Source organism: Carettochelys insculpta, chromosome 3, assembly GCF_033958435.1.
Source record: "Carettochelys insculpta isolate YL-2023 chromosome 3, ASM3395843v1, whole genome shotgun sequence".
Taxonomy (NCBI): domain Eukaryota; kingdom Metazoa; phylum Chordata; order Testudines; family Carettochelyidae; genus Carettochelys; species Carettochelys insculpta.
Genome location: NC_134139.1, coordinates 42,674,661 through 42,699,451, shown reverse-complemented (window position 1 = coordinate 42,699,451; position 24,791 = coordinate 42,674,661). Strand labels below are relative to the sequence as shown.

At 43.2% G+C, this 24,791-nt stretch overlaps 1 protein-coding gene across 2 annotated transcripts in view; it reads left to right on the top strand.

Annotated features, from left to right (window-relative positions):
* The first annotated feature begins 2,925 nt into the window (after nt 1–2,925).
* The window catches only part of RMDN2 (regulator of microtubule dynamics 2), a 58,510-nt gene continuing 36,644 nt past the window's right edge, over nt 2,926–24,791 (top strand). Inside the window, exons 1-5 of one of the 2 annotated variants that reach the window (XM_074989689.1) lie at nt 2,926–3,243; nt 5,191–5,657; nt 12,265–12,460; nt 15,106–15,208; nt 17,506–17,566. In XM_074989689.1, coding sequence (XP_074845790.1) covers nt 5,203–5,657; nt 12,265–12,460; nt 15,106–15,208; nt 17,506–17,566 — 815 coding nt within the window. In that variant the 5' untranslated portion in view covers nt 2,926–3,243; nt 5,191–5,202. Of the gene's footprint in view, nt 3,244–3,650; nt 3,743–5,190; nt 5,658–12,264; nt 12,461–15,105; nt 15,209–17,505; nt 17,567–24,791 lie in introns of those variants that run through there. The other variant, XM_074989690.1, reaches the window with a different exon arrangement.

Sequence of the window (24,791 nt, the reverse complement as noted above, 5' to 3'; positions counted from 1 at the left end):
AGCTGGGCAGTCTGGCCGCTCTGTCAAGAATGGAGAGCTCTTCTGATTGGCTTTTGTGTTTAGCCACACTCTGTCGGCAGAAGTTTTGTTGGGAAATCTTTTCCGACAGTGACTTCTGTTGACAGATTGTTGTAGTGTAACCATAGCCTATGGGAGGAGCTTTCCTGTTGGCGTAGTTAATCTACCTCCCTGAGAGGTGGTAGCTGGATTGATAGAAGAATTCGTCTGTTGATCTACTGTTATCGACATGATGGATTAGGCTTGTTGGTATGGATTTTTTACGCCCATGTGCAACATTGCTAAGTAATTCTGTTCAGTATAGTGGACCAGACAAAGGGAAAAGGAAAATGAATTAGATAATGTGAAACATTGATGTTGTTTCAAAACTTGAAGCCTTAAGACTTTTTTCTGTAACAGATATGTCCATATAGAGCATGAAGAACTTCCTTGGACTCCTGAAGGACTATATAACTCTTACATTTTTATGTAATTTCTTAACTCAGTCTCCTGAATAAATCTCCTAATTCACTGTCATTTGGAATGCATCCAAGCATTGGCAGCATAGTTTCTGGGTCTGGGTTATTTCTCTGTGTGGCAGTTCAATTAGGCCAGAAGTATAGAATTACCCCTTACGTTTTCTGTTACCTGCTTTATAGACAGGGATGGTGGAAAAACTTATATAGTGAGGGTGTTCAGAGCCATTGAACTAAACTGTAAACCCTACATATGATGGAATCTACTTCATGCCAGCACCCCCTTATTTCTAAGGTGACCAACTGTCCCATATTTGGTGGGATGGTCATGTATTTGGGATGCCAAAAAGGCATCCCAACTTATTTCTTAAAAGGGACAAATTGTCCCATATTTAGGCCCTTGGGAGATGGGGGTGGGACCAGGAGCGCCCGCAGCCACTGCTTTCCCAGAGCCAGGAGCTCCTGTGCTTGCCACTCTCCCAGGGCTCTGCACCATGAGCTCCCACAACCACTGATCTCCCAGGCCTCTGTGCTGGGAGCTCCTGCAGCTGCTGCTCTCCCAGGGCTCCAGGCAGGGAGCTCCCACGGCTGCCACTCTCCCAGGGCTCTGTGCTGGGAGCGCCCGAGGTCCATCGCTCTCCCCGGGTTCCGTGCCAGGAGTGCCTGCAGCCATGCTCTGCTGGGGCTCCCGGTGGGGAGAGCCCCTGGCTGCCATTTCCCCAGGGCTGGGGGCTGTGGGGAGCGCTGGCTCTGTGGGACTGGACTTGGTGCAGCCTGGAGGAGCTGCCCTTTCCCCTCCCCCATTTTCTCTCTTTCCCGTATTTGGGACAGGGTGATATGGACAACCTTCCTATTTTTTGCACCTATATTTACAGGTGGCAGGTGCTTCAGAGAAAGGAAGTCAAAATGAGATGGGAATTTCTGGGGTGGGGGAGCAGAGGAAGAGGCAGAGGCAGAGGCAGACAAGGCTTGGGCAAGTAGCAAGGATGAGTCATGGACACAAAAACAATGAGCTCAGCTGTGAGCTCCAAGGTAACCACTACCCACTTGCTTACTACAATCCAGCTAAGAGGCTAGAATGCTGGATTCAGACATTGCCAGACCCTCCTGCTGGAGCTGTACCACTTTGTATAAATGTTCACTGAGCCAGAAACGAAGACTGACTCTATAACCTGGCGGGGAGGAGTCTGAGAACCAAGTCCCTGTGCTGGCTGATTGAGTTCAGCAACTTGTGCAGGGGTCTCCAAAACCCAAGAAGACTGTCCCAACTACTGTCTCACTTGTGTTTTCTTTCACAACAAATTTTAAACGCCCTCATTTTCCTTCTGTACTGGACTGAAAATGAATTGTTGACAGAGCTGATCACTTTTGATCCACTTTGCAGCCTGGCAGCAATCTGCCAACAGAAGTTTTGTCAGAAGATATATTTTGACAGTAACCTCTGTCAACAGATCACTCTAGTGTAGACATAGGCTACCACCTTCACTGCCCACATATTAAACTTTCAAACACCTTGTGCTTGCTCTCGTGCTACTTCTCAGGCTTGAGAGGTGCTGCCTGACATCTGCAGAACTACCTCATTATCCTTCTTTAAAACCCTCCTTTACTGTAATGCCTACACAAAATGTAGTGACTAAGCTGTTGGCATGTGACCCTTGCCGGTCCTGCTGACCAAGTCTCATTGTTTCCTTGTCCTCCCCAGCTATCCGTCCATACCTATCTGGCTCCTGTCTTATGCTCAGATGGTAAATTCTCAGAGGTGAGGGTTGGCTGATGTTCTATTCACACCACACCTAGCGTGGTACGATCCTGGCCCACCCCAGAAGCTGCTGATCAAACATATACCCCTGGTGACGGGAGGGCTTCGCTGCAGAAAGCCCAGCCAGCATTGGTTTCCTTTCTCTGAGGTCACTGCCATCTCGAACCCCCGGGGCTGGAAATAGGGCCTTGAGGTTGCCACGGCACGCCCGGGCAGGAAGCAGAGTCCATCCCGTGCAGCAGGGGCCCATGAAATTTCACAAGAGGGGGTGCAGCATGATGGGCTGCTGGCTCTCAAGCTCATCCATCTCATTCAAAAGGCTGAAAGGCGTTACTGTATTGATATGGGTGTGCTCCCATTCATATACCCATTAACAAATGTTTCCATTCTGCCTCCTTATTTTCTTATACCTCAAACGTTTTTATAGGACTATAACTGAACTTTCCACCAGTCTGCATTACATTAGACAGGTTGGGGGGAGGGGCTAATTGCAGGGACGAAAAGCGGGGTCCCCCACGTAAGGTCTGCTCACCCCTGACATACGCCCCTTATAGTTTGGGTCAATGCCTCCCCCCCCGCCCCCAAAAAAAGCGGCACTGCCCCCAGGCCTACCGCCCGCTGACACTGCTCCGGGCCACCTTTCCTCCCCCCGCTGCGGGACGCAGACAGCAGCGCTCCCTCAGCCCGCCCTGGGTCACGGAGCCAGCCCCGGAGGGCAGCCGCCCCCGCCTAGCCAGGCTGCCGGGAGCCCCGCCGGGCTGGGCGCCCCGGGGGCTCGCAGGTGGCTGCGGCGGGGGCGGCCTTTCACTCCAGGCCTCGTCCCCGCCGCTGCGGGGAGGCTCTGGGAGGCCGAAGTCCGCAGGATCTGCGGCCCCGCTCGCCTGGCCCATCCGTATCCGGGTCTCGGCAGCTCCTGGGCGGCCCCTGCGCCGCTTCCGCCCCCAGCCCGTCCTGTCCCGTCCGCACAGGCGGAACCGCGTCTGCTCGCCGAGCCGGAGCCAGCGCCACCCGGTACGTAACCCGGGCTGAGCCCGCCCCGGGGATCCCGCCGTGCCGCAGCCCGTGGGCCGCCCGCTGGCTGGGGGGCTGCAGCCGGAGGCGGAGCTGCCTTCGCCTCCGCGCCCTTGGCAGGGAAACCCAGCGGGGCGAGCCGCCCTGCGCCCCCTAGTGCTCCCGACCGTCGGCAGGGGCCGGTCACCCGCCCCGCTCCCTCCGCAGTCGGGGCACTCCTGGACTGTGCTCTGCGCCCTGGTTAACCTGCCCCGCTAGGGGGGCTGAGAGAGCCGCAGTCAGCGCTGGGTGCTGGGGCTGGTGCCGCTTCCTCTGGTTTTCATTGGTTTGTGCTTGCCTAAAATCCACCCCACCCCCACCTGAACCTGCCACGCTGGAGTCACCTGCCGGGTGAACTCTGAATATCTCCAAAGTCTGAAGTCCAGCCGTTTTGGCTGATTTTTTTGACCCAGAGGATGAGGGGAAGATCGTGCTTCCACATCTTACAGAATTTCCTTCGGTGCGTGGAAATCTTTAAGCTAACCTGGAAACCTAGAACTGCCCACGTGGCTAGACCTTAACAGAAGGCTAATCCTTGTAGGTCTTTGAAAAGAACATTTTAAAATTGGGAAGAGGTAAACCACAGCTGCTTTTTAAAAAAAAAAAAATTTAAAGGCTCTATACGTGCAGCGTAGAAATGTTATTAAATTATGTCAGTCTTTCCTGTAAAACAGGCTTATGTCACTCCACAGTGTCAGAGCCAGGTGTTTTGTATATGGGAAAAGTGTAAACTAAGGCAGCCTCCCCATCCCCCCTTTTGGTTTTTATAATTTCTTTGAGGGTGCTGCTGAGGGGGCAGATCTTTATGTACAATCTGACCTCAAGACCCTAAATACTTATGCATGTATACAACATTTAAGTGCATGAAATGAGGATCATTTCCGAAGTTGTGCACAGAGGTCTACAAATCAGGGTTTAGGTTTGTAAAGTGCTGTGAAAATATAAGTCCCTAAAGCACATGGTAAGTGTTCTAGAAAGTGTTGCAATTAAAAAAAAAACCAACCAAACAAACATAGAATTGTATAAAACCACAAAGAACTTAAATGCAATATTATGATGGCAGATTCACACATGTGCAGGATTGGTGATTTAGCGTATAGGTGTTTGCCACCCTCATTGCACATATGTAGAATTTTATTTTATTACTACCGAATGTATATCATACCTGAATATATGCAAAAACCAACAAGGAGACCTGTAGCATCTTAAAGACTAACGCCGTAGACAGCAGCCCTATTTTGAAATAAGGACTTTTGGGATAGATATTCCAAAATGCCTATTTTGAAATAATGCTGCTACACAGAGAAGTGTATTTTGAAATAACACTTAGCTATTTTGAAATACATTATTTGAGCACATAGCACTTATTTCAAAATAGCACGTATTAAAAAAATTATTTAGTTATTTATTTTGAAACAAGCGCTGTCCCACATTGTAACAGCAACTATTTTGAAATTGGTGCTATTTTCCCACAATGAGGTTTATTGAATCTGAAATAACATACCTGCTTTTTCAAATTTATTTCAGAATAGTGTGTGCATAGTGTAGATGACAGGAAAGTTATTTCAAAATAACTGCTATTACTTCAGCATAAATTTGCTGTGTAGATGTAGCCTAACAGATTTGTTTGGGTGTAAACTTTCGTTGACAAAAATGTTCTTCACCAGATGCATCTGACAAAGTAGTCTTTTGCTCACCAAATCTTATGCCCAAATAAATCTGTTTGTCTTTTAACGTGCCACAGGGCTCCTCATTGTTTTTACAGATAGAGGCTAACATGGCTACCCGTCTGATAAATATATACAGAATCTCCCAGCTGGTATAGTTAGTTTTAGAGTTACAGTTTAAAAGGAAGAAACTATTTCTGACAGAGTGAAGCAGATTTAATTTTTCCCCCTTCATTTTCAGATAAACAGAGAAATGTCCCACCCTGAAAACAAAGGGCTGATATTGGGCATAATGGCAGGGGCTGCTGGAATAAGTTTGGTGCTGGTTTGGTATCACAGGATCCGAAAACCTGGGGCAACTGTACAATTGCCTGCATTTCTAGATGTAGGTAACAGATTTCCTTATGTAGATTTGCAAAAGGAAACTCATAATGAGCAAGGAACAGTAATAGCTTTACAAGGAAGACAGCTTCAGATACTAGAAAAATTAAATGGCTTGCTGGTGAGCGTGGAAGAACTGAAGAGAGAGGTGAAGTTTCTTAAAGAAGCTATTCCAAAGCTGGAAGAGCTTGTTCGAGATGAGCTGCAAGGAAAGGCTGATGTTCACCGGATTAGCCCTTCACACAAAGCAACCAGAAAAAGAAGAGTCGAGACAGCTCATGGTGCAACAGAAACTACCAGCTCTGAGGAGGCAGATAGTGAAGGAGGGTGAGTCTTTAATGTATGTCATGCAGATTACACCTTAAAATAGGCAGACAAATAACATTTTAGTACCATGTCTGTTCTGTACAGAGTAGTGTAACTTCTGCTTCAGGTTTTGTCATTATGTATTCTATATCTCGGCGTCTGAAAATGCTGTCCAGATCAGTAGAGCCAGATCCTGTACCCTGCTGTGGCTGATTTGTATAGATCTCTTAGGAATATCTCAATTTTGATGAAAATTTGGTCAGAAAAATAAATGAGGTATTATGGAACGAATGTGATGGAATGGCTCTGTATTTTGTTCCAATGTGACTTTTAATTTTGAAATTTATTTTATTTTCTATTATAGTACATGACTTTGGAGAGCAACATTGGAACAAAATGTTTGTTTGATACGACTGAAACAGTTTGAACAATTTTCCAAAAAATGTATTTTGCTTGAAATTTTAATTTTTGAAGGGTTTTAGATCTTTTTTAAGGGTCCCAGTTGCATCTAACACTTATTTAGTGCTTTCCATTCAGGCCAGGAGTCACAGAATGTAATCTTCAGTTTTTGGTATCATCTGCAAAGTTAAAAAGGTATAGTTGGGGGCGGTGGCAATACAGATTTCACCATGCTGTGCCAACAACTCATCTGAATTCTGACCTGGAAGGATCACTTCTAAAGTCAACAGTACATTCAGTACTTGGCCTTTTCCTAGAACTGCAAATAAACATCAGTTGTCATGGTGAATTATGTGAAATTTTATTAACGGGATACCGAAGTCCTTTGCAATTATTTTTCCCTTTTCAGCAAAGGAAAGATAGGAGTTGTTTGCCCCAAATGTGTGTTCTTAACTCTTCAGTGTATATAATGACTGACAAGTCTGCTACACTACTTAGACACTGTTTTCTGAAGAGAGCTCTTGTTGCATCCATACAAATGTTCTCATGGAATGACTGCATTCAACTCTGAACATACAGTAGAATTGTAAAGGCCTTCAATTAAAAACATTCTAAGACAATAAAGATAGCTGGCTTCTATGATCTGTCTTTAATGTGATGAAAGTAAAAGGTCTTGGATCTTGCTTTTGGTTTAATAGTGTCATAGTTTGTCAGTTCTGCACAGAAAGCACCTTTTTCTTGATTGATGTACTAAAGGTGTTGTACCAACAAAAAAACTACAGAAAGACTGTTCTTTTGAATTTATGCTTTTGTTTTGTCTGTTATTTTTGACTTCCAGGAGCTTTAATGGTAGTTACTGAATGGTTCTGTGAGCAAGTGTTGCATATTTTGGTGACCTGTTATGTCTGACTGTTACATGTATGTAGACTGTTTCTAACATGAATGCTGAAAATTAGGAAATGTAAGTAATCAAATATTTTATAAGAAATCATTATTGTTGGTCAAATTGGTTGGTAGACTTCAACACTAAACTATTCCTCTTATGTATCTGAAATTATAGGTAGAGTGTCTTGTAAATCAAATCAGATTAATTTCATAGTAAACTATAAAATTCTTTGATCATTAGTGTAATTATCATAGGAAAATGTTTTAACCATGCATAGATTTGCCCAATGATGAAATAATAGCAACGTGTTTATTAAAGTAACCTGTAAAGGTGAACATGTAGGACAACACTTTTCTACTGAAATAATTTTTATTGAGAGCCTGTGTGAATACTGTACATCTTGCCATCATAGTTCTATGCAATAGTCTTTCCTTTATGAATGCTTGATAACTTTACTTATGTTAAAAAGTATATACACAATATAACAAAGAACCCAAATGCAAAGCAAACCCTCATGTCACTTGAAATCATTCCTGGAGATTCCATTTTTATCTATACCCTTACTTAAGAATCACATGTACAATAAAAATAACACCCTGGCTATGTCTACACTAGCCAAAAACTTCGAAATGGCCATGCAAATGGCCATTTCGAAGTTTCCTAATGAAGAGCTGAAATACATATTCAGCGCCTCATTAGCATGCGGGCGGCTGCGGCACTTCGAAATTGACACAGCTCACCGCCGCGCGGCTCATCCAGATGAGTCTCCTTTTCGAAAGGACCCCGCCTACTTTGAAGTCCCCTTATTCCTATGAGCAGATAGGAATAAGGGGACTTCGAAGTAGCCGGGGTCCTTTCGAAAAGGAGCCCCGTCTGGACAAGCCGTGTCAGTTTCGAAGTGCCGCAGCCGCCTGCATGCTAATGAGGCGCTGAATATGTATTTCAGCGCTTCATTAGGAAACTTCGAAATGGCCATTTGCATGGCCGTTTCGAAGTTTTTGGCTAGTGTAGACATGGCCCCTGAGTTTGAAACTTAACTTGATTCTGAAACATATTGCTCTGAAATTTAAACTTGCTCATAAATAGTACTCTCCACCTTTTGTTACTCTCATTGTATCATTTCTAAGTTTAGGTTTTGGTTCGGCAGACATTTATACATAAGTCTAACATTGTGTATGTGAATAGTAACAGAGTGGTAGTTGTGTTGGTCTGTACTCCAGCAGAAATGTAGTACTAACAAAATGATTTATTCAGTGATGAGCTTTTGTGGGACAGACCCACTTCATCAGATCCAAGTGGCTCTGTTCCACGAAAGCTCATTGCCGAGTAAATCATTTTGTTAGCCTTTAATGTGCTACATTTCTCTTGCTTTGTTTTATTATGTATGTGAGATGTCCCATTGATGTCAGTCAAATTATGTGCATGGGTCAATATCTGCCAGATAGGCCTTATCTTGAAAACCTCTTTAGGGTCCTAAGCCATCAAGGTACTTAAGCATGTGCCTAAATTTAAGCACATAAGTAATCCCATTGAAATTAGTGCTGATTAAAATTGGTTGCCTTCCATTCTTGACTCATAACTTCTTAGAACCAGGGTGATAGGAAAGACTTCTAGCTTATTCTGATAAAACCGGTCAATGGGCTTCTTTAAGCATTTTTAGCATGCTATTTTAAATATTTTACTACTTTTTCATTTAGCAATTGGAAAATTTCTCTGCTTTTAGGTAAAATTGTGTGTGAGTCAAGTTGATAAACTGTGCATAATCCTTACTTTCAGGAGAAATTGTCTTTGTTGATCAGCTGTTTTAAAATCTGTGTTACCTTCTTGTAAAGTTTACAGACTGCAGACATTTAAAATATCTTATAAAGGTGAAGCGGATAGAATAGTCTTACTAAATTTGTAGACTGATGAAACTCAAAATGTATTTAAGTCTCAATCCTCCAAGAGTTACGAAGATGCATAAATCATGCATTTGAATATCCCCATTGCTCTGTGTGAATAGGGCTAGTATCGTGTGAAGTTATGCGTGCATTAGTTGTGCTATTTGCAGGATCAAGAGCTGTAGGTTCAAGTTGTTTTCAGCTACCTAACTGAAAGGCTGTGACAGGGTCAAGCTTGGAGAAGATTAAAAAAAATGCTGTACTACCTCTGGGCTGATTATCTGCATCCATCATAGCTATTTTTTTGGTTCCTAGCTCCTTGGTGGACTAATTGAATGTCTTGTGACTCTTTTCAGCAAGAGTGGAGTTGTAGTACAGTATAATATATTACAGCACCTAGAAACCAGTAAGTTGTTGCCTTAATACAGTAATGTAACATTGTTTCAGTCTGTTTTGTTTAATAACATAAGCTTAGCATTTTTCCTTTGTAAGCAGTTATTTAAAAGATACTGCTTTTTTCGTTTTTTAAATATCAAAATGAGCAATTCAAAGTGTAATTTATCTTTATCAAGGACCATGACTGTGTTTTCCAGATATTTCTGTGTGGAGTCATGAGGGCGAGGAAGTGCTACATATAAATATTAACACAGACTAAGAATTTTTTAAAATGTTGTTCCATAAAATCAGAATGAAATGATATGCAACCTTCTGCCCATTCTATTCCAGCTCACCCAGTTTTCTCCCTCTTTTGCAGGCTGTGTGCTGGAAAGTTCTTCCCATTGTTCTGGGATCAGAGGCACATTAGGGGGTTATGATCTGGCCATGGAACCTTATTACTTCACTGATGTTGTTACGATGTTATTCACTTGTTATGATTTATACAGCAAAATAGGTCAGCTGTGAGATGTTTATATATTTTTCAAGTGAAGTTATAGTAAAATTGTATTCCATGATCTGGCCATATGGAGCTGATCCTTGGTATTGTCAGGTTTATACAAGACTCTTTGGAGTTCTCTGATGGGCTTGTTTTGACTGAGATGAGTGCTTCTCAGCATGGACTTGACCTTGGCATTTTTTGCTGATATGGTAACATCCTGTAATAATCCGATCAGTCTATTTTTCAGCCTTGGACAGACAGTGTTTTTGCAAAGAAAAAAATGGGGGAGGAGATGTTATTTCTGCTAGGTATAATTTAATGATAATAGATAACACTGAGACCTTGATGTCAATGAGTAAAATCAAACACTTTCAACCCTTAAAGGATGTTTGATGTTGGTCAAAAAAGCTTTTAACTCTTCAGTTGCAGTATTATACAGGAACGTGTCATTCCATTTACAATTATTATTTCATTGCTACATTATACTGTTTAACTCCAACCATTTTCTATTGATAATTAAACAAAACGGCCCTTTTTACCTGATCTGAGAGTGTTCAGCGCTGACTCTTGCGTTACAGTTAAAGAAGCATCTAAACATGCACTGCCCTTTTAGTAGTTTAGTCATTACATACACAACTTACATGTAGAATAGCTTTACGTCCAGTTGAAAGTAATAATGAAATAGCAACACATTATACTTTTAAATGTGTTTCAGCAGACTAGAGTAAACTGAACTATTTTCAAATCTTGACTCTACTGAAATTGATGGAACTTTTGCCAGTGAACTTCAGTATTGTGAGGATTCAACTGTAAATTATAGATAAATATATACAAATCTGTTCTGAATATTTCACTTTGTTTGTTCAGCACTCTGCTTTTCAATTTGCTACCAAACAGCTTTGTAGTATTCTTCTTCCTCACATCAGAGACTTTATTTGGGGTTAGAAGCTATATTGCCAATACTGGCCATTCTGTTATACAATAAACAGCTGAATATTAATTATTTTAGCTATCCTCAGCCAGACCTGACAATGCCTTAAAGGATCTTAGGATTAGAGCCATACCCCAATTCACTGTCCATTTTGGTAAATGTCATGGTTACAGGATTTTAAAAATTTCATGGTTTTAGCTGTTTACATTTGAAATTTCAGGGTGATGTAGTTGTAGGAGTCAACCTAAAAAAGGAGTTGCAGAGGGCAGTTGTAAGCTTATTGTATGGAGGGTTGTGGTACTAATACCCTTACTTCTGTACTATTGGTGGAAGGGTACGGCCTTTTGTGCTGGACACCTAGTCAACAGCCACAGCTCTCCAGCTGCTCCATTCTGGTGGCAGTAGACGAGTAAGGGTGGCAGTACCACGACCCACCTAAAATAACCCAGTGATCTCCCAGCAACTCCCTTTTGGGTCAGGACTCCCCAGTGTGGGAAACACTGGTCTCCTCTCTCTATTGTATAGGATAAATGTGCACAAAAGGCCAGATTTCACAGTCAGGCTACGTCTACACATGAACGCTACATCGAAATAGGCTATTTCGATGAATAACGTCTACACGTCCTCCAGGGCTGGCAACGTCGACGTTCAACATCGACGTTGCGCAGCACCACATCAAAATAGGCGCTGCGAGGAAACGTCTACACGCCACAGTAGCACACATTGAAATAAGGGTGCCAGGCACAGCTGCAGACAGGGTCACAGGGCGGACTCAACAGCAAGCCGCTCCCTTAAAGGGCGCCTCCCAGACACAGTTGCACTAAACAACACAAGATCCGCAGAGCCGACAACTGGTTGCAGACCCTGTGCATGCAGCATGGATCCCCAGCTGCCGCAGCAGCAGCCAGAAGCCCTGAGCTAAGGGCTGCTGCCCACGGTGATCACAGAGCCCCGCAGGGGCTGGAAAGAGAGCGTCTCTCAACCCCTCAGCTGATGGCCGCCATGGAGGACCCCGCAATTTCGAAGTTGCAGGACGCGCAACGACTACACGGTCCCTACTTCGACGTTGAACGTCGAAGTAGGGCGCTATTCCCATCCCCTCATGGGGTTAGCGGCTTCAACGTCTCGCCACTTAACGTCGATGTTAACATCGAAATAGCGCCCAACACGTGTAGCCGTGATGGGCGCTATTTCAAAGTTAGTGCCGCTACTTCGAAGTAGCGTCCACGTGTAGACACGGCTTCAGTGATGTATTTTTCATGGCTGTGAATTTGGCAGGGCTCAACTTACAATGAAGACAACTGATCTGTATCTTGCTCGTAAGCAAGCTCTGTGGGCAGTCCATATCTGGTAACAGAACCATGACAGTTCCAGAGACAGTGTCAAAACAGAATAACAAGTCACAGTCTAATCACTGGGCAATGCCTCTGGCAATCATGTTGTGTAGACTCTTAGGCAGAATGCATCAGGATTATTTACGAAATCTTCTAGTAATAATGATTTCTTCCTTCTCTAGTTCAGAAGAATGATACTGTAGTTTAAAATGATTGTGAACATATCAAGAACTTTTGTTAAATTTGGGAAGCTAGCATAAAATTTAATAGAATGTTTCATCAATGTTTTTAGAATATTGAGATTTGTTGTTATAATTTTAGCTATATTACAGCTCACACTGATACTGAAGGAGAATCTGAAGAAGAAAAGGGATGGATTAGCTTATCCGCAGCATCCCTGAGACCAGAAAAGAAAACAGAATTATTTAATCTTCTGCAGCAGGTGGAGAGTTTGCGTTGTGGTTCTGATGATGATAAAAGAGAGAGCTTCAGACTGTTACTTGTGAAAGAGGAAAAGGTACTGAGGAATAAACACACAATTATTTTCATAGCCCTGGCTCTACCTTCACTGTAGCGTATTTCCTCTGTTTTAAATCTTGGTAATATTACAGCTAGGTACAAAAAAAAAATAAAGGTGTTGATCAGCAAATTACGTTAAAAATAAAAGATTTTCCTAAAGGTCATCACATCAGTATTTTTATTAGAGTAGTTGTAAAAGCTTGTTTTGTTTTTCACTAAAGTTAAACTATATCAAGTTCCAGTTTGTTCCAGCTTCTTAAGGAACAGACATGTAATGGAGGTTTTTAGGTAAATGGAATAAGTTTTCCAGCTCTTTAATTTGTCTAAGTGGAAAAGTCTTCTGGAATTAAGTTGGGAAGAAACCAACAGAGCTCTAAAGAAATTTAACAAATGTTTACAAAAATGACACCAAAAACCAACAGGGAGTGATCCAGTGAAGCCAATGGAGCTGTGACAGCCTATGTCACCTGAGAATCTGCCCCATGAAATGATTGGTGTGTAGGGTGTTTTTTTTGTTAAGGCATCCTTTAGAATTATGTAGGATGATAGGACATGACATTTACCTCTTGAATGCCCCTTCATGGGTGGGTGTGGCACTGCAGGCCTTTCTTGTGCCTCCCTGTAGATCATCAGACTTGCTTGGTGGGTCTTTGGTGGCTCAAGCTCTCCAGTCAAGTTTCACAGTCAGTACGAATGAATGAACTCTTTCTGAGGTAACAAGGCTCCATCAAGGACTATCGGTGTGCCCTTATTAGTGTCTTCAGCAATGTATCTGGATCTTTTGAGTCTAGCCTCTTGTGCATTTAGTAGAGAGCATCACCAGGGCTTTCAGCCTTGTTTCTTTGCCTTTTAAATTTAGCTCCTTTTTTGGGCTCTTAAACTAGGTGTGCCCCCTTTCCATTGTTTAGGCTACTCCAGCACTTGTGGATGGGGGACTTGGGGCCCAGAACAGTAGGGGGACCCAACAGACAGCAGCCACTTACTGCTCCCATCAGTTTTCTTGGGTCTTTTCCTGTGCAGTCCCCTTCTCATTGCCATATCTCACAGCTGAATTTCTTAGAGCTGCTTCTTCTGCTTTGAGTGCAGTTACCACCAGAAGCTTTAAGCTTCTCTCTGGAGTTTCTGTAACCAGAGAGGTACATTCTTCCCAGCAACCGACCTTGCCCAACCCTGGCAGCTCCTTTTGCCTGAGCCTTCCACTGATTGGCTTCTGCCATGTAGCCTGTTTAGGAATGCCTATAGACTCACCTTTGCTGCTCTTTCCTAGGGCAGGGTGTAATACAGTGATTCTCAAATTTTTGTATTGGTGACCCCTTTCAAACAGTGAGCCTCTCAGTGCCAGGCCCTTTATAAATTAAAAACACTTTTTTTTTTTTTTTTTTTAAAATTAACACCATTTTAAATGCAGGAGGTGAAGTAGGGTTTATGGTGGAGGCTGGTTGCTGGTGACCCCTGCCCATGAAATAACCTCACAACCCCCCTTGGGTTTGCCTCTTTCATGAACAGCATCCCCATAAGCTGTGCAGTTGTGTGGTTGCTCAGAAGAGATTCAGGTGCCACCCAGCTGGTTAGCAGAATGTTCACAGGTAGGTATTTTGTTTCTGCTGGTGACTCACGTTTACACATGCATTGGTAACATAACATGTAACAAAATTTATTCCACACATGGATGAAAGGGGTTAGAGGGAACAATGGTCACGAACCCTAGTTGGAGAACTCCTGGTGTAATAGAACTTTGGGGCCACAAAGGCCTGTTATGCCTTGTTACAGATGGTTATAATTCTCTGTTAAAATCAAAAGAATGATCTGAAAAAACTTAGACAGTTAAACATTTTTGGTATGTTCTCCAGGACAGGGGTAGTCAATTTTTTTTGTCAAGGTCAAAATTTCTTGGTTAAGATATAGTCAAGGCCCAGACTCCAGAAAAATAATGATGAAAGACAGTAATGATAATAAAGTTTTCACAGTCTATTCAAAAGTTTCTGGTGATTCAGATTTGACCCATAGTCTGCCTATTTACTACTTGCTCTAGGACTTTTTCTATAAGATGAGCTTGATCTTTCAGTACTTGAACTGTCAATGAAATCACTGGAAGTTTTAGGTTCCATAATCAATACTGAGCTCACCCTTCCTATATTTCTTCTGGTTAGGCAGATATTAGTTGTTCTGGTAATATTCCTCATTTAAATGGAGAAATATGGTTGATATGATATTGTGAGTGAATGATGAGATTTTTATTTTATGCGTAGAAGAAAACATCCTGTTAGCTCACCTCATGATATATATTTTATTTTTATTATATATTAATGAACAGTTCTACAAAAAATCCTTTTGTTAAAAAAACAAACAAACCAAAACCAAAACCAAACCAAACCAAACCCCCAGAAAACCTGAACAAATCTAATACATATTTTCTAGCTAAGTGTCCAAGTATTTAAAAGTATTCATCTTATCATGCTCACCAAATGTAATTATAATAGTGTGGCAGGAATAAAAATATCCAGAGATTCACCATCTTACAATGGGTGAGGGAAACATGACCAGAGACTAAATATGCTATTAAGGTATTTTAACTGTTATTGGAGAAAACATTTTTTTTCAATTTAATTGCTTAATATAACTGCTCCATCCTTTGCTGTTCAGTATGGAAACGATGTGGGGTTTCTTTGGAGACTTGCACGAGCTTATGGAGATATGTTTGAGATGACTACAGATGTTGAAGAAAAGAAGAAACATGTTGCTAGTGGTAAGTGGAGCAAAAAGCTGGCTAGATGGAATGACACCTGACTGTTGTGGAACGGTTCATTCTGTGAACTTTTAGTGACACTTTCCCCTGAAATGTAGTAGTCCAAGCAGTTTTGTCATTTATTTGATAATGAGTGTGTTTAGATCTTGGTGAAAATGTTTTTCGTGATAATACTGCCCAGGCTTTGGAATTAAGCAGTTAGTTTCATTCTACTAGAGAGGTCCAGGGCCGGATTAGAAGCGGTTCTGTCACAGGATTGGCGCCAGCCAATACTTTTAATCCTTAAGTCTGGGTCTACATGGCACTCTGCCCAGCACTGCTGCCAGCAGAGCTATGCAAAGTGAGCTTCTCAGGATTGCAAATGGCTTCCCATTTGCATACTCCCAAAGTTCATTACCACAGCCACACAAGAGTTGGGTGCCGGCATTGCAGAGGCCTTGTGGACATGCCTCTGCTGGCCAAACCCCCCTTGAGACATAAGGGACTGGCGACAGTAGGGGGTTACCTGTCAAAGACACGTCCACACGGCCTCTACAGTGCTGGCACCTGCTTCTGCTGGAATCAAACTCTTGCGTGGCTTTGGTAATGAGCTTCAGGAGTATGTAAATGGGAAGCCATCTGAAATCGTGAGAAGCTCACTTTGCATAGTTCTGACAGCAGTGGTGCTGGGCAGAACGCCATGTAGACATAGCCTAAACGTCAGCCCAACTAACCACAAAACTAAAGCAGGCAAAAAATCATCATTTCTGTAGGGCATATGCAGAGGTCCAGGGTTGTCTTCCCTATCCTATGGCACCACACTGTAGTAACCAGCTTTTAGATGAGGAAGGCTGAATATGGCTCATTCTGGAGCTTGAGAATACTGCAGATGGGAAGCAAAGCTAAAGACTGAAAAGCAGAACGTGCAGCACCAACATCACCTAGCCATCTATCTGTCATCTCGTCTTAGGTATCCTGTTAGCAGCTCAGTCTTAAAATCGTCAAAACTGAATTCCTGATTTTTTCCTCTCTCATTACCTCCTTTTTTTCTCTATAGCTTTCCGAAGCATCACCACCCTGGCAATCACTCTGGTTCATAACTGGGAGGTCGTTGTTCGCTCCTTTCTCTCTCCTCCATTTAAGCTATATCTTAAACCTGGCTACTTCTTCATCTTCAGTAAATCTAGCATCTTCCTTTCTCAATGAGAAATTCTCATCCATCCTGTCTTGATCTCGACTACTGCAAAATTCTTCTCTCTTGCCTCTTTCATATCTGTCTCCATTAGCCCCTGCCTCCAATTCCATACAGTACACTGCCACTAAAATAAGCCTCCTTGCCCATCTCTTTGATTTTATAATTCTCTTTACCTTTTCCACTGGCTCTGCATCAAATTTGACTTCTCTTTACTTCCTCCATAGTCCTACATCATCCTGCCTCACCTTACTTTTCTTTTTTTGTCTTGTTCTGAGTTTTCATTAACCTAGTCTTTTTCTCCAGCAGTGCCCTGGACGAGTCATGTGGCAGCTTCTCTTGCACATAACTCTCTGAGCCTTCTGTTGTGCTACTCTTACACGTGCCATTTCCTTTCTGAACTGCTGTGCAGGATACCTACTCTGTTTGCCATCAAGCCTCTTAAGAAGACTCATCTTTCTCTTGATTTTTATTGAGAAACTTGTTGGCTGATCTTTTCTTGTTTCACGACAAGCTTGGTTATAACTTAGATGTCTGATAAGAGTTTATTATTAACACATGTATCTTCATTACTCCCCTTTCCCTTACTCACTCTCCATTTGTTTACATGTCTCTTTATACAGTGAGCCTTCTTCAGGCAGGGATGTTGCCATCTTTGTTCGTAAAGAGCCCAGCACACTGAAGCTACTAATATATATAGTTTGGATTATTTGCTTTACCTCTCATTTTTATAGTTATTTTTAATAAAATAATAATAATAATAATAATAATAATAGCTTCATTGATTACAGCTAAGGCTTTAAAAACAACAAACTCGTCCTCTGGACTCCTACTCAAAACGTGACTTTGGCTAAGTCATTTAATTTCTCCATTCCTGATTCAAGAGCAGAGCATCTCTGAAAACTATTTGGTTGCATCTGAAATGAACTATCCTAAGTAAACAAAAGTATAAAATTGCATTCGTGGGCGCATTATGAATCCAAAATTTTAAAATATCCCTCTCAACGTTTACATGGAAAGTCAGCTTGGTTTCTTTGTATATCTTGAGTATATAACCTTGCAGTGTATTTCCTGATTTTAATCTAAGGTGTAGAGATCCTTTTGTATATCTTTATTTCTTTTACAGGAAAAATTGCAGCTGAAAAAGCTATACAGCTGGATGCCATGAGTGCTGAAAGTCACCAATGGTAAGTTTGAATAAGGAAGAAATGTTGTTTGTATTACAGCTTTTTGCAAAGTGAGAGCTAAAATTTTCTGTAAACAATGTTGGCAAGTCCTAAAACTGTTACAGGCTCCCTATTTTATCATTGTAGATTATTGGTTGAGTATCAGTTTTTCAAGTTAGCTAGTTATAACTTCATATGGTTTTATTTACTCAGCATAATGATGTTATACATCTAATAGTTATGTTAAAGTATTGTGAGAAAAGCTTACTACAGTACATGAAGCCTCAGTTTATGGTGAAATAAGGCACTACATAATTTTCCACTAAGTATAATGAAATGCAGGATTGACTATTTGATTACACCAGTATCTCATAATGTTCATACAAACTATAGTGCAATTTTCCGTTTTCTTCATTTTTCTAACCTGAATGTATAAAACATCTATGTGTTTGATATGATTTTCTTTATGATGTTATTCCTTCTATCTCATACAAATGCCACATCTAAAGCTCTAGGTTAACTTACTACATGTAGCAACAAAATTAAACAGTGCAGGTGAAGGGGTATCAGAAAAGTCAGTGCTAGATTTGAACAAAATTTGAGAATTTCTGTAGTATGAGACATTCTAACACTTCAAAATTTTCTTTAGTTCCAAATTTGAACACAAAGTCAAAATTTCCTGAGAATAAGTTTCTAAAAATTTGGTTTTGGTGATATAAAAGTGATCTCATTAAGCCGCATTATTTCAGTAAATTCAAAGAGCTTTATGTTGACTTTTACATTCCACAATAATTTTAGAGTAATACAATATAGTTGAAGCTAATTGTTTTGACTTTATTAAAATAAAGCACTTATTAAATTCTGTGTGTTCCCGTGAAATGTTTCAAGTTTGGCAAATCAGCATTCCTGACAGAAAAATGTTTCTTTCATTCCAGTGTCCGTATCCTAATTCTTTCCCAATTATTTCATCAGTTTAGTCTATCTGCTGCTAGGTTGAGCTGTCCACTTTATTGTGTTGACTCTCCTCAGGGATGAGAGAGTTGCTATGTTTTTAAAAAGATGTATTTCCTCCCCTACTGATGTTTATCTCACCTCTTGATCTATGTCTACTTCGTGGCTAGAGACTATTAAAAAGGTAGTCTATGAAAGGGGAATTTAGTCTGTTCAAGAGGACATTATCCTTTGAGGCTTTTAATTAATCCTCTCCTCCTTGATGACCTTGTCATCATTTAACAGTGAAATACTGTAATGACAGGCCCTTCTGGCAGGAGAAAGGAAGTACAAAAGTAAGGAAAGAAAAGGTGTCCCAAAATTAGAGCAGCCAAAAAAACTTGTTTTAGATGTTGAAGTATGGAAGGAAATTCCACACTTCTTAAAATGGAGTGTCCTGTTGCAGAAAAAAATACCATATATGATATACAGTTTCAGCCTTGTATTTATGTCCTTATGATTCTGGATGAGACACCCAGGTGGAATTGAACCTGGGATCTCTGAAACTTAGTGCATGAGCCTGTACAGTTTGAGCTAAAAGGCAGCTGGTTCTCAGTTAAGGATGTCTCTGTATAAGCGGCCTTAGTGCCACTACATGGGACAGTGAACCATATCTCTAGGTGTGTGGGTTACACTTAGTAAGTATGAACTTTTCTTTTATTATGGAACCAGTGACATTGTGGCTTTCCAAAGACATAATGGGCAGTGTAAGTTTCATTAGTTCAGAATGATGAGGTGCTCAACATCGGTGGCAATTTTAAGGATTAATATGGTAGCCATTGTCAAATAGTTTATAATTCTCTTTGTTTTTGAAGACTGTTACAATATTTGATATTGCTAGTAAGTGTTATCTGTAGTCGGGGAGCTGACAGCCTAACCAGGCCTCTGGGCAAGGTGTGTGTGTGTGTGTGTGTGTGTGTGTGTGTGTGTGTGTGTGTGTGTGTGTGTGTGTGTGTGTGTGTGTGTGTGTGTGTGTGTGTGCAGGGGTGGGGAGTTGGCTCCTCAGTACCATAAGGGGCAGGGCCTCAGGTGGAAGGAGTGGGGCTGGGGCAGCTAGTGCTGAGTGCTGCCCAGACTGTAACAGTAATGGCAGCAGTAGGCGGGAACCCTGGACCCTTTTGAATCACCAAACCCTGAGGCAGTTGCCCCCTGGGCCCTCCCTCTCCCTTCAGCAGGCCTGCCCATAATTCACTTAGCACTGAAGTCATGTCTACACTTGCACTGATGTTGGCAAAATTTTGGTCACCTTGGGGGTGTAAAAATACCTCCTCATGAACGACATAAGTTCTGCAGCATGAGCACTCTTGTGCACAGTGCCGTGTAGGCAGAAGGTGCTCTCCCTGTGACACAGCTGCCACCTCTTATGGAGCTGGTTTGATCATGTTGACGAGAGCTCCCTCATAGCTATGGCTGTGCTGCTGTAAATGGAGACCTGGCCTACATTTGTACATTTTTTTTTCCCTCTTTTTCATCCTTGATTACAGACACTTGTAATCTAATAATGGGGCTGGAGTGGGGTGGGGGTGGGGATATGAAATTTAATTAGACTACTCAGAATTGTACAGCAAATTGTTATTCCTGCCTTGTGGAAGGAAACTTATTACGTAAGTTTGCACTAATGTTTCCCTTGATTTTATTCTGCTTGTCTATATGTAAAATATATCTGTCTCAGAGGATTAGGATGATAGACAAGCTTTCAGAGAAGCCTAAGAAACTGATCTCTAATAATTAGGCGCTGTAATTAGAACAAATACATTTCTATATGTACCAAGCCAAGGAATCTCAGCGACCATGAAAGTATAATTGATTAAAGGGAAATTGCTATAGCTAAGAAATGCTAATTCTGGCCTTCTTTTCCCACTCATGCAGATTTTTCAGATTTATTTGCCTGTATAACAATATTCTGTATGTTATATGATAGCCTGGTGACTTCATTTAGCATGTTCAGAAAGTTCCTGTGATAAGAGGGCAAGTGAAGGGCTTTCTGAGCAAAGACAAATATGTCTTTCATGTCTACCTGTCCTCATTCATACTTAAAAGTCTTTTTAGCAGCGTTGTGTTGGTTAGGTGTATGAAAAAAATAACACACACCTCAATGACTACAGCTGTGCTGATTAAAAGCCCTGTTGGTCAGGCCTACCAAATTCACAGTTCACATTGGTCATTTTCACAATCTGAAATGAAATTCAGGGTGTTGTAACTTTAGGGTCCTGATCTGAAAAGGGACTGTGGAGGGTCCCAAAGCTGTGTAAGGGCAGTTGCAGGATTGCCATACTCATATTTGTTGCTGCCCTCAGAGACCTACTCTAGAGGCAGAAGCAGCTGCAGTTTTCTATAGCTGAAGGAGGCTCCTGGAGGTAGAGGTAGGTCCAATCTCTTCACTGCTGCTGGGAGGGCCTCAAACAGGGGCCAGTGGTGGATTAACATAGTGGCCTATGCTCAGGGGCCCTAGATGATTTGAAAATGAGTGTTCCAGCCCTGGCAAGAGCCATCGGGCCCTGGCCCCAGCAAGGATTATGGGGCTAAAGCACCAGGCTCAGGTGCCATGATAAAAGCCAGGCAGAAGAAGCTGTCCCTCCCCAGTCTGGCTGATTGTTTGGAGAGATCATATTTCATGTGGGGGCAAGGCCAATTTCATGTATGGACTGTGAAATTAGTAGGGCCTTACCAGCTGTAAGTTACCTCAGCAAAAATGTCCAGTGATGAATAGAGTCATGGGGAGTCAGTTGAGGTCACTCAGTTAGGGGTGCTGAAAGAAATGGGACATACACTTCACACAGCTGATCGTTATTCCAGTATTTGTATTTACTATACCAAGGCAGCACAGAACAGCTTCTGTGTTACAGTAGGGTCACAACACTTGCAAGGGTTGGGTGTTGAGAATCCTTGAAAATATTTAATTTTTGCAAATACCGAATGCTTGCTGGGGCTCAGAAGGAAACTGCCTGGGCCCAATGCAGATCACCACGCCGGAGCCAGTCAGTGGCTGGGCTGTGCCTCGAATTTGCAGCTGTAGTCTCTCATGAACCAGCTCAATGTGCGTCAGCCACAAATTATGGCAGATAGCATTTTACGATCAGCTTGTATGTTGAAATCTGCCACTGGTAGAAAATTCTGATGGTGGCAACTACTGATGTTACATTGGGCGCCCCTGCTCTATATAGGCTGGGCTGGGGCCGATGGCTGCTGCTACCGCAAATAAAATGACCACTGTTGTGGTGTGTGTTGGCGCTGACAGAGCTGCTGTGGCTGCTGTAGCAGAGCCCTCATCTGGCCCCTTTGGTGCCCAACTTCCAGAGCAAATACCATGGCCCTGTGCCCTGGCCTTGTTCTCACTCTTTTCCACTCCTCCCGCAGCCCCAGGGGGCATGGGGTCCCTTGCCCAGTGTGAGTGTGTGTGGGGGATCCTCTGCTTCTTCCCCCTGCCATGCCAGTGATCCCACATGGGTCCCTGCAATGGTAACCGTGGCTGGCAGGCTAGAAGAAGAGCTGTTTGGAAGCTTGCTCTGCCTGCCCACCAAGTTCAGCACAGGAAAGTGAAACTGATTCCCCCAGCTGCTTGCAAATAATTGAATTTGCAGTTGTTAAATTCACAAATGTTGCAACCTTCCTGTACTTTATTGGTCAATCAGAGTTCCATACTACACAATTCCCTTACGTACCTGTCCTCAGGCTTCCATCCAGACACCCCAAATAAAGTTCTACTAATCGCAAAGAACTGGACACATTACCTTCTAGGTCAATAAATATTTGAGATCTTATCCCAAATACATACTTAAAAGCAATTATTATTAATTAGACTAAAAATAATTTAAAAAGAGAGTTTTGGTTAAAAAAATCAATATACATACAGATATAAGTTCAATTTTTGAAGCTCACTTACCCAGTAGAGATGGTGATCTTGTAGTTGCAAAAGTATTTTTCAGAATTTAGTCCGTGGTTATAGTCCAAAATCCATATTCCAGGGTGATTTCCAGCCAATGACTGGGACCCCAATCCTTATGGCTTTAGTTTAGCCCTGTATGAAAACCTGACTGCAGATCTGAGACTTAAGCAAAGGCCACCAAAGGGGCCACCAGGATATCCTGGGGTCTCATTTCTTACGGCTTCCAGCTTTCCTCATGAGCATCCAACCAGATGTGAGAGTAAAAGGATCCTGTCCAAAGGAACTTCATACATTTGCAGCAGCCTTTTGGCTTGCACAATAGGCTTTTAAGGCAAGCTTCTGGCTCCCAAGCATCATGGCAATTAGCATAAGGTAATTTATCCATTAAACAGTTTGTATATGGTTTACCACATTCTTCAAAAGTATGTGTTAACATATACCAACATATTGTATATTAATTATTTGGCCAGAAGTACTCTTTTGCTGATATAAGCAATGCCTTCATTGGGAAGGCTTGCTGTTACAGCTAAGGCTGTTTTTCAACTACTTTCTACATCTTCTTGTGTCATTTCAAAGAGACACATGAACAATAATGCTACTTAAATCACATTTAATCTTAAATGTTAATATTCCCTTCTGGTCTTGAATCAAAGCTTTATTAAGAGTCAAGGATTGTTTGTTCACATCACAAAACCTGAACAAACACTTCTTCTTCGAGTGTCCCCGTGGGTGCTCCACAATAGGTGTCGGGCTTGCCCGGCGCCGCAGATCGGATCTTCCAAGCAGTTTCTGCCGGACCGCACATGCGCCGGCGCGCGCCGCTCCCTTGCGCGCTCCTGGCCATGTGCGCGATCCGGTCCCCGCCAGTTCCTCTTAACCGCTGTCGGCTGCAGACGGAATCCGAACTAGGCTAAGGCCAAGTAGCGTATTCAATGGCTTTAACTGTTTTTCTTTAAAGTTTTTCAAGTACTTAGGCTACTGCAAGTTAGCCGGTTGTTATTTTTGCAAAAAAAAAAAAAAAAAAAAGCAACAAACAAACTACAAGCGGGACAGCTTCAATCCAGTCCCAGTAACAAGCGCCGGAGGCCAGGAGCATAGGGCCATCAGCCCTCCTGCTGCGGCAGGCCATCGGAAGGGGGAAAACAGCACAGAGAAGGTGCTAAGTACCCGTTTAACAACTGAAAGACTCACCAACAATGTCCTCTTCAGGATTTAAAAAATGTGAGTCCTGCCGAGAGGCGATGCCAGCGTCCGATGGGCACAGTCTATGCATAAGGTGCCTTGGGGAGTCCCATGTTGCACAGGAATGCTCCTTCTGTGCTAAATTAACAGCCAGAGCAAGGAGAGACAGGGAGATGCGGCTTAAAATGCTGCTTTTTGATAAGGCCCTCCAGCCAGACGTGCCGGAGCGGCCGCAGCAGGAGGGACCCTCCGGGGCCCATAAAAGGAAAGCTGCCTCCCTCACCCCATCAGCGCAGAAACGGAGGAAAGCCTCCCCAGCCCGATCCCTGCCAGTAGCAACAGCAAGCGGGACGGGAGGAGCGAGCAGCCCCCAGCCGCAGCAACAGCTGATCGGCGGCGGCACGGAGAGCCACGTGGAAGCGGCTCAGCCTCCGATAATCAGCCAGCCGCCCCGCACCGCAGGCAGGGCGGCAGCTAAACAAGCGCCGGTGCCGGCGGCACCGCAGGCAGTGGCACCGACCCCCGGGGAACCGGCGGTGCAGAGCGCGCAGGCACGCAGCCTGCAGGCACCGAAGGACACCGCACGTGCGGCACCACCTTCAAGCGTGCCGAGCACGGTGCGGACGGGGCCGGGATCCCCTGTGCGTCAGGGGGCGGAGTTACCTCCTCCAGGGAGGGGGAAGGCTGCACACAAGAGGAGGCATTGCAGCCCCTCTCCGGACAGGGCTGTGGAGTTGCTTTCTCACAGCCCTCCGCTTATGTTGCAGACTCCAACCAGAAGGCAGGGGTCCCCCCTAGCCTACCCGGAGCCCCCTTCTCCATTTTTGCAACCAGCCTCACCCTGGCTGGGACCACCTTCACCCTTCCTGGGGTTTGAACCGCTGGACTATTATGCAAAATCGCTCTCTCCAGTGTCTCGACGATCTCCCTCCCCCAGACGCAGAGGGTATGCACCGAGGGAGTGGTCTAGGTCACCTTCCCAAGAACAGTGCCTATACTGCCATGGTCGCCCCTACCACGCGGGGCATAGACACCATCGGCAATCTACTAGGGAAAGATCCCCACAGACGATCTCGTACCCCCGAGGGCAATTGCAACCGGGGACAGAGACTCAAGCATCTCAGGGGGGACTGGTTATGGAACCCCGAGATTTTCCCTCGCAAACCTCTAGCGAGAGGGTGTACCATC